Source organism: Neltuma alba, unplaced genomic scaffold, assembly GCF_004799145.2.
Source record: "Neltuma alba isolate B1F8T4 unplaced genomic scaffold, ASM479914v2 tig00012178_pilon, whole genome shotgun sequence".
Classification (NCBI taxonomy): Eukaryota; Viridiplantae; Streptophyta; class Magnoliopsida; order Fabales; family Fabaceae; genus Neltuma; species Neltuma alba.
In genome coordinates this window covers 39,602-49,809 of record NW_021636721.1, presented here as the reverse complement: position 1 = coordinate 49,809, position 10,208 = coordinate 39,602, and the positions used below count along the sequence as shown (strand labels likewise).

Below are 10,208 nucleotides of genomic sequence, written 5' to 3'. Positions count from 1 at the left end.
GGTAAGTTAGTTAATTATAAGAAATATAAAATGTTTTTCCTAAAATACCATAATTATCTTTTTTAATGTCCAATCTTCTTCTTCTACTTGATTATGGTTGAAGAAGTATCCATAAAAGTAATTTAAAAAAATTGATAAATATAAGAAATAGGTCTTATATTTAGGATCAAAATCAATTCAACAATTAAGTCGTATATTAAAAACCGGAGGAGTACATTAATCATTCAGACGAATGCCATCTCCCAGTTTAATAACACAAGTCACTTGAGAGTTGCTTAAAATTCGAATTTCATATAATGTCAATGCGTAGTGGGTATATTAATAGGATCTTAATCATGTTTAACTCAAGGCTTTCAAAGACATGATGATGATCATAATGTCACTTGCTTCAACTTAATGGGTAAAATTTTAAAGAAAGTTGATCTCTTTAGCCTGTTGGATTTTGATTTGCTTAGAATTCAATTCTTAAATGTTGATTCTATAATATTCAGTCATGAACTTTTTGCTAGTCCAAAAATCTGTTTCAAATTTTTGTATTATTTATAATTTTGTCATTATCTTCGTAACTTATCACAAGTTAGCATTGAGTCATCCAATATAGCAAAATTGTACTCATAAAATTATACCTATGCGACGTCCGACACAATTTTTAAGATCAAAATATTATCATTTGACTAATTAATTTAGCAATGCATTCTTAAATAAATACTATCCACAGTCCTAAATATAAGAGCTAGTTGACTAATTTGAATAGATTAATGAAATAAGTTAAGTTAGTTATTTGTGATCAATAGGTGTTGTCTTTCCTAAAATATCCTTGCTAATTAAGTTTATTGACTAGAATTATCATTATTAAAAGAACTATCTTAAAAAAAAATATATAAGAGATAAAGTGAATTAGGGTCTTATATTTAGAACCAAAATAAAAATCAAATAAGGTCTTATATTAAGAATCAAAAGTAGTACTACAAAATCATTCCACTTCCGTCATACAAACGTGTGTGCGCAGAATGAGAAACAAAGTGACGATCTTGGGATTTATATTTACGGTGATTCAGTCGGAAGTCTCCATTTTTCTTTGGTACTCCTCCGGTCCTTAATATAAGACCTATTTAACTAATTTGATTAGATTAAATAAGTTAGGTAAGTTAGTTAATTATAAGAAATATGACATGTTTTTTCTAAAATATTATAATCATCTTTCTTAATACTTTATCTTCCTCTTCTACTTAATTATGATTGAGGAAATATCTATAGGGATAATTCAGAGAAAATTGATAAATACAAAAAATAGGTCTTATATTTAGAATCAAAACCAACTCAATAACTAAGTCCAATACTAAGAACAAGAGGAGTACCACCCACCCAAAAAGAAGTAACGCTAATATGAGAATTTTTTTTTTTGGGGTCAGAAAGATGCAGTTGTATTGAGAAATTAAAACCAGTACAAAATCCAAATTTCACCACAAACAATCGAATTAAAAATAAAAACTACAGTACAATAGAAACTAGAGAACAAAAGTCAATCGGCACCAACAAAACCCTGGTCCTCTTCCAAGACAGCAACTGAAAACATGATGCAAGAAGAAAGAGCGCTGGCTAACAATCCATCTAGAAGAGTCATAAATAAAGAAAAGAAGAAACAAGTTGAAATTGGGGGGGTGAGAAACCTAACCATAAAGATCACAAACCCATTAAACAACTCCATAGCTTATCCAAAAAAGCCAGGTTACAACTTTGAGAAGCATTTTCCAAAAGGAAGATGTTCTCCAGAAGAGAAAACAGGACAAAAGACCAGAAGCTTTTTATCCCCTAGATTTCCAGTCCACCAGTGGCTTGTCTTCACCGTCTCACCAGATGCATTCATCAGTCTTAGCCAGAACCATCAATAATCACTTGTTCCTTGAAATCAAACTTGAAATCAAACAAAAACCAAAGGCATCCAGGTGGCACTCAACTTAAATCATCCTTGATTTTCAGCAAGGTTCTTCTGATTTCCAAAGTGAGAATTAATTTGCCACTAAACCTCCAAAACATCACCACTATATCAAAACTTGATTCATAATGCTTGGTTGAAACCTCCGACTAGCCTGTAAACTATAGATCTACTCGTTGCCCACTCTCCTTAGTCCAAAAGCATATCCCCCTGCCTTTGAATCCATTCTCACCGGTCCAAATCTCGTCCTTGGCCATTCCGATTGCCTTGTCGCACCTTTTATTGAAGTTCCGAGCTGCATTAACCACAAGTCTAACACCCACACACACCAACACACGCACACCAGATTCACTCTCCTCTTGCGGCCACCAGGAAAAGAACGCCAAAAGGAACCGCTCACCAGGGAACGATTTGGGCTCTCACGGGGGGGTGAATTTTGCTCTCACAGGGGAGAGTTTTCCAGATAAAACGCTAACATGAGATTGAACGGTGAACTCTTGTTAATTAATGAATTGAATTGACCTGCCTTAAGTTGATATGCATTAACTTTATATAGAGAGCAGACATTAAAATATAAGATAATCATCGGAATTGAATTTTAACTTGAAATTAAAATTTTAAAACATTAAATTAAAACAAATCCGCATCAATATAATTGCAGTGACATCGTATATACTCAATATCAACATCAATATAATTATAAAAATTTGGGGGGAAAACACAAACACACTATTCGCAACAGATCTTGAATTCCACAGAAATGGATATGACCTTCCCAAGGCCTTTTTTTTTTTCCCTGAAAAACAGAATGGATGTATCTATTGTGAAGAATATATAAGAACAATAGAACCGATTTTATAAAGAACAAAAACAAAGTTACATTGAAAATTTAAAAAAAGAATCATTCAACAAGCGCAATGAATTATAACGCTTATCTGGTTCCTTCTACAGTTCTAACAACAAATATGCTAATCAATATTACATATCAGAACGAGATGCAGGAGCAAGCCTGAATAACATCATGCGCCATGCTCATCAACATCTCCATTCTCACCGTCTTCGGCTTCGGCTGCGGCTGCGGCTGCAGCCGCAGCTGCCGCCATCAGCTCATCAAAATTTTCTGTTTTCCCCAGCAATATCTCAATCTGAACCAAGTTTTTAAAGAATGAGAAGTATCAGAGCAAGTGAAAAGGCGGTGGCTGACTATAAAAAGACATGTTCTGGGTTCAACAAGTAAATGACAATTCAAGGAAAATTCTAAAATCCTCTCACCTTGGCCTTCTGGACAGGTCTACCTCTAGAGTCATCCCTTATCTCAACAGTTGATGTCATAATTTCTACATTAAGATCCCACCATTAATCAAATTTGATTCTTCAACCATTTTCACAAAAATAGTTAAGACGGGGCCAAGAAAATAGAAGATAGTAGTATCTTACTCTTTTCAACAGCAAGCCCATTGTTTTTCAAAATTTCAGCAACCGTCACCACCGTCGCGATAGCTTTAATGAAAATATATAGAAAACAATCAAACATTATCGAAACAAATTTAAGGAAGGAAGGTGCAAAGGTAAAGATAAAATGAGAAAGGAATGGTTTGACATGAATTATTAAAAAACTACATCATCTCTGGCATGTCATGCCAGGAATAGGAAACAATTCAACAGTCTGGACGTAGAATACCTAGTATCAATTTCTAGTTTAAGTATGCATACTTGTTTAACCTATAAACCTTAATTTTCTACAAATTGAAGAATCAATTATTAACGCAACAGTTTAGTAAAATAAATGAAATGTTATTGATACTCCAATCTTCAAATAAGATACACAAAGCTCAAGTTCAAAAGGATATATGACTGTCTAAGATCTTCATATAACCATATAGTCAGCAATCCAAAGCCAAACCAATGTCTCGTAGGAAGGAAATGGAAGAGACGGGATGAGAAGGAAAATTTTAGTAAGCTCAATTTAAAAAATTAAAAAAATAGGGTTTTAAAATTTTAATAAAGAGAAGTTGTAAGATAAAAGAGTAATAAAAATTAATTAAAATTTTTATCCTCACTTCTTTAATTTTTCAAAATGAGCTCTTCGCCTCACCTTCCTTTCATTTCCCTCGTACCAAACGGACCCTAGAGGACTAGGCTTAGGATAACAAGTTTGCAGAGAAGTTACCAAAGGGCCTACAGTAGTCAACCAACACTGCATAGCATTTTCATGACTGGCCTGCTCCACCAAAGCCTATTCAGAAAACAGAAATTGTCTATGGCTTTATGAACAGAATTGAGAGTCAAATTGACTTCAAGTCCATACGAGCCCATGAGGTAGCGAACAGCGAATGAAGCCTGAAGAGAAATCACTCCAGCCAACGGGACAACATACGCAGACCTCGGAGAATGATAGAGAATAACTAAGCTCTAAACAGCCAGAATTTTTTTTTTATTCAATCAAATTTTGATATATGATTCTTAATGCAGAATATTAGTCGGTCTTCCCAGCAATAATATTAACATCGGCTGCTCACAATTATGGTAACCAATTTAAACTCTTACGAAATCACTGAATAGGATAGTCACTGCCTTCAACACATGCAATAGAGATTACAGGTTAAAATAAGTAAAGCTATTTAGCTCCAGGACTTCATACCCATTCCAAGTGCTGACAGCTCGACCTCATTATGCTGTTGCATATACCTCTGCAATAACAAGTATAAACAAAAATTAAACAACGCAAAGCACCCCAAAAAAAAAAAACAATAAAAGCTCACAAATTTTCAAACATTTATATCAGAAAGAGTATTCGTTAACAGCAACATATAAAACTCCAAAAAAAGGTCCAAAAAAAATCGAAGGCGCAGGGAACAAACCTTGGCCAAATTAACATAGAAAAAGAGGGGCTTCTTGGTATTAGAGACCTGAATGCGATTCTTTTTGTAAGAATCGGCGATGTTGATGTTGTTAACTCCCTCTGTGATGGCGTCCATTGCACCGTTGTCAATGAGCTACCCAAAAACCCTAATCCATCATCCCCCCAAATGCGGGTAGTTATAGGACGAGCGTAAAAACCTTCAGATGAAAAATCGACGGAATTGAGCTATGGTTCATATGTGGGCTGCCTATCCTGGCCCACTTCTTTGGGCCTAAATAAATTTTGACTTACCCCTTTTTGGGCTAAGCACTTGGACCCAAGAAATTATATTACAAGTTTTTGGCAGAAGCTAAATACTTCAAATTTGAAATGGAATAAGAACTGAAAAAATAAAATGCAGGAATCTGTGTATCAGATACAAGCCTCCAGTCCTTATAACTGTACCGGTCCTTAATATAAGATCTAGTTGATTAATTTAAAAAAATTATAGAATTCAGTTAAGTCAGTTAATAATAATAAATATCACATGATGTTTCAAAAATACCCTTATAGAAAAGTAGCAGTATATTATGAATTCAATTATAGAGTTTGATGAATAAATATCACCTTTGGTCTTCTTCTTTTTTCAAATGAAACCTCTTGTCCTTAAACTTGATATGTACAGGGCACTATTTAGTCTTTCCAATTAATGAAATCCACCATATTGTAATGTTTCATGGGTTATTGTTTCTAAAGAATTTACAAATTAACAAAGTTCATCCGATGTATGACAGAGCCACATATAAGAATTGAACTCTCGGATCACCAAACTTAACTCTGATACCATATCAAGATATCAAAAAAGAAGAGAAGTTTTTGGATAATACTAAATTATTATTAACGAAAACAAGGCATAAAGCCTAATAATATAACCAGAAAACTACTACACTAAGAAACAACACAGGGCCCATTTATATACAGTAAGTCCAAATCTAAAATACTTATTATGTGCTAACACTAATAAATTAACTGCACAATAATCCTCTTAGCACCTTCTTTTCTTAACATTTAGATCAATGGCTTATTGTCTACTTCCTCAATAAATTTTTCAAGTGGTCCAAAAGAAGTTAAGCCTTCTTTTGAGGCCAACAACTCAGCCAGAAGAATGTCATCCACATATCTAATGTTATTGTAAAACGGTTTAATAAAGTTTTCCTCCCAGTCATATAAGACTCCACCTGCGCCACCAATGCTTAATCTATTTTTGGTCAAAATGACACTCCTATACACATTGAGCTTTAGCATACTAGGTACTAGGATTCTCAAATTAGCTTTCTCTTGAAATTCTCAATAAAGAATCTATGATACCTACACAAATTATGTTTTTGCTCTCACTAGTCAATAATAAAAAATTTGCATCCATTGATGACAGTAAAAAATTTGCAGCTATTGTGATGAAAATTATCAGGTGCTAAAATGCTAATATTTCACATTATTTTCCTATGACATCAACGATGGCATTTTGACGATGGTTTTGAAGAACTTCAAGATCATAGTTTTCTATCCGGAGCGATCACGCCTAATTTTTTTGATATCGAACATTCAAGAACGATTAGGACAGGTCACAGTGATTAGGGCTTCGAATATCTCAATCCCAAACTTCATCATTCACCAGTGACTTTAGCGAGTTTAATTATATTGTTGTCTCTGCAAAACTTCAATTGGCTGGTGGAGCCACATATAAGGATTGAGCTCTCAGTTAATCAACCCATCAAACTTGACTCTAATACCATATTAAGATATCAATAAAGAGAAGGAGTTTCTAGAAAACAAGAAGGAAAAAAAAGACACTCCTATGCACATCAAGCTTTAGCACATTAGGTATAGGGGTTCTCAAATTAGCTTTCTCTTTAAATTCTCAATAAAAAATCTATGATACCTACACAAATTATGTTTTTGCTCCCTTGAGACATCTTCCGGTTATGATTAAAAAAGTACTTCCTTAGAAACTAAACATCATGAGTTTTCACTCCCCTTAAAAGTGAAACCGTGATTTAAAAATTTTAAAGTTTCTTCATATCTCTTTTCTTCCATAGAAGTTGTCACCATGTTGCCAATGACCTTGGATGACATTTTAATTGCAAGAAGTAAAAAGAAAAACAAAAAACAACCAGTTCAAAAATGAATGCTAAAAGAATGAAGAAAAAGAAGTTAGTTCTAGTGAAATAAATGTCACAGGTAAGGAGGCTATTTCATTCACAAGGACACAGATCAACCATTGATGATAAAAAAAATTGGAGGGAAAACCTGTTGAAAACAGTCATGAGGAAAGAAGAAGAACCACGTTTTGTCAAAGGGAAAATAGAAGTCAATGTTCCCACCAATTTTTAAAAAACGATCATTTCATAAGCTATGGTGGTTTTTCTAGTTTTTTTTCTTTTCTTGTGATTTTATAAAATGTACTATATTTGTACTTTTTACAATTAAAATTGATAACCTGTAATTGTAACATACTATTTTTAAAAAATAAAATTTAAAAAGTTAAAAAATATAATAAATAATATAATATTATTAATACTTAATTTTTAAAAAAAAAAAGGCCATCTTTTCCACCGAATTTGGTGGAAAAGATGGGGGAGGGGGATGTATTAAATGAAAGAAGCATGTTGGGGAGGAGTAGTAAATAGAGTTAAAAAAATGGAATGTAACAAATGAAAGAAGAATTGGGGGAGGAGTATTAAATGACGGAAGAAAAAAAGAGAAGGAACGAATCAAAGTGGAGAAAATGGGAGAGGGGCGGTGGAAGGAATTGAATGTGGGGTTATTAAATACCTTCACTCCAGTTATTATTTTTCAAGCCAGGGGAAGAGAGAGCAGAAGAGAAAGAGAGAGAGTGAGAGGCAGAGAGGAAAATCAAGAGAAAGTGAAAGTACGTGCTGTCTGAAAGATAAGACTAGATTTGGAGATTATTTAGGTATACAGATATACTTCTTTTTATCAAATTTTCTTTATGACAATTTCCTATATATTAGAGCTTTATATTACTAGTTTTATTATAATTTTTAGAGAAAATTTTACAATATAGGCATGGAGTAAATATAGAGTTTTGACTAATATATGACTGTAGAAATTTAAAGATACATTATTAAGAAATTTTAACTAGTTTATATTTGTTTAATGATTGTTTTGAGAATTTTAAATTAAGATTTTACTTGAAAAATTTGTTATTCAAAGATATGTAGAATGTTTTTACTAATTAAATTTAAGTTAAATAATTTATTTGAGTTATTTAATGTATTATTGAGATTTTAATTGGTTTGAATGTTAAATAGGTTCAAGATATATTTTTGAAATAATTTTTGAAAGCTTGAAGAATTATAAATTGAGAATTTTATAAAAATAAAATTTTATTTATGCTTCAAAGGAGTTGTTTGGTTGAGAAATTTTTTTAAATAAAACTATAATAAATAATTGAGATTTTAATATGAAATATTTAGATTTTGGGTAATAAATGTATATTTAATTAAGTTATTAAATTTAAATAGTCTTATATGTAAATTATATGTTCAAAATAATATTATATATATATATATTATAAATAGCTAGATTTGTGAGAGTTGATATATTTTTGTTTAGAGGGTAGTCTTAGAATTTTAGAGTAGTTTTAGAATAATCTTTGTGTGAATATTTATAAGTTAAAGAGTACCAGGTAACTCTGAAAATTCTTTCATATACATGTAAATTGTGTATGATTATATTGTGGATTTACTAATTTTTATTATACGATATTGGAATATACTCTTCCGGTCTTTAATATAATACCTAATTGTTGAGTTGATTTTAATCCTAAATATAAGACATATTTATCATATTTCTCAATTTTTTCTAAATTGCTCATAAGGATACTCTGTAATATCCTAATATTTTAAATATATATATATGTATAATGGAGTCAACTTTCCACCTAATTCGGTGGAAAGTTGAAATTTAAAGGTTGAAAATTGGGAGAGAGTGGAAAATGGGTAAAGTGTGAAAAGAAGGAGGAAGATTTATGGGAGGAGGAGTTAATGCAAGAAGGAAAATTTGTGACAGGTGGTTGGAATTGCAGAATAAAAGAGAGTAGGAGGCAGAAGGCGAGAGTGCGTGAGAGAAGGAGAGAAATTAGAGAAAGAGAGAACGAGAGAGGAGCAGAGAAGTTTTGGCATTTTGAAGGGTAACACAAGCTTTGGGGATAATCTAGGTAAATAAAATTACTTCTTTTCATCAAACTTTCTTCATGAATATTTCCTATATATTTTAGGTTTCCTAATGATAGTATTACTAAAGTGTTTAGAGAAAATTTTGAGACTTATATATGATATAAATATGGAGTTTTGGTAAAAGATGATCATAGAAATTTAGAGCTAAATGAGTTGTTAATTTTAATTGGTTAGATTTGTCCATTTGTTGGTTTTTGGTGCCTAAATTGATTTTTCTAGTTGAAAAATATGTGATATATGATTTATATCATATTTTACCGATTAAAATTTAGTTGAATAATTTATTTGAGGTGTTTAACATATTAGTAAGATTTTAATCAGTTTAGTTTTATTTATTGGGTGACTGGAGGTTTTAAAATGATTATTGTAGCTAAAAATTTTATTATTTATGGAAATATATATGTATATGATAGTTATATCATTTAAGTTTTGATTAGATTATTTATTTATAAATATTTGAAATATTATTGAATTTTTGATAGTTTGATTTTGAGGTTTAAGCTTAAAATGAGATTTTTAGAATTTAGAACATAATAATTTTATATTTGGAAATTGTGGAAAATCCTTTTTATTAAGGTAAATAATTTGGAGGTGGTAAATAAATAATTTGGCTTGTTAGAAATTTTAAGCTATTCCTAAAATACTTAATAATTTTTTGGTTTATGAGAGCTGCGGGAATTTAGAATAAAAATTCAATTAAATTAGAAATTTAAATAATATATAGAAGCTTAATTAATTAATTAATTAACTTATATTAATATGTGGTTATATTAATTGTGTAGATTAATTATTAGTTAAGCAAAGGATTGACCTTGTAGTAATCCTTTTTATTGCTTTGATGAGAGGTAACTACTTTCCACTTGTTATATGTCCTAATATGTTGTTTGTGAGTATTTTCCTATTTTTGAATAATATTTGTTATTTGGAATTCGAGTAGGTATATTATATCTTTTGAGCTATGAAAATTGTCTTGTGGGATTTTTAGAATTGTGATTGATAAGTTTGGAAAAGATATATGATTTATATCTTATGGATTATACTGAAAAAAGATTGAGACATTTTTCATTATATTGTGAATGATTGGTGTTGACTTTTGACTGATGGGCTCCATGACTTATATTAAGACTTTGCGTATTACGCTCTTTTGATGGTATTGACTTTTGACTCATGG

General features: G+C 31.1%; 1 protein-coding gene across 1 annotated transcript; it reads right to left on the bottom strand.

The window, feature by feature from the left end:
- Nucleotides 1–2,677: 2,677 nt before the first annotated feature.
- LOC114724201 (uncharacterized protein At2g34160) lies at nucleotides 2,678–4,943 on the bottom strand. The gene is made up of 5 exons (XM_028910516.1): nucleotides 4,798–4,943; nucleotides 4,578–4,626; nucleotides 3,374–3,436; nucleotides 3,209–3,273; nucleotides 2,678–3,081 (listed from the first exon to the last, which is right to left on the bottom strand). Exons 1-5 carry the CDS (start codon nucleotides 4,912–4,914, stop codon nucleotides 2,956–2,958), a joined length of 420 nt encoding a protein of 139 aa, XP_028766349.1. The 5' UTR covers nucleotides 4,915–4,943; the 3' UTR covers nucleotides 2,678–2,955.
- Nucleotides 4,944–10,208: the final 5,265 nt, after the last annotated feature.

Coding starts and splice junctions, on each gene's coding strand:
- LOC114724201 (XM_028910516.1), bottom strand. CDS start 4,914: ATGGACGCCATCACAGAGGGAGTTAACAACATCAACATCGCCGATTCT. Junction 3,437..4,577: donor GCTGTCAGCACTTGGAATGG/GTATGAAGTCCT, acceptor TTTTCATTAAAG/CTATCGCGACGGTGGTGACG. Junction 3,274..3,373: donor TGGGCTTGCTGTTGAAAAGA/GTAAGATACTAC, acceptor ATCTTAATGTAG/AAATTATGACATCAACTGTT.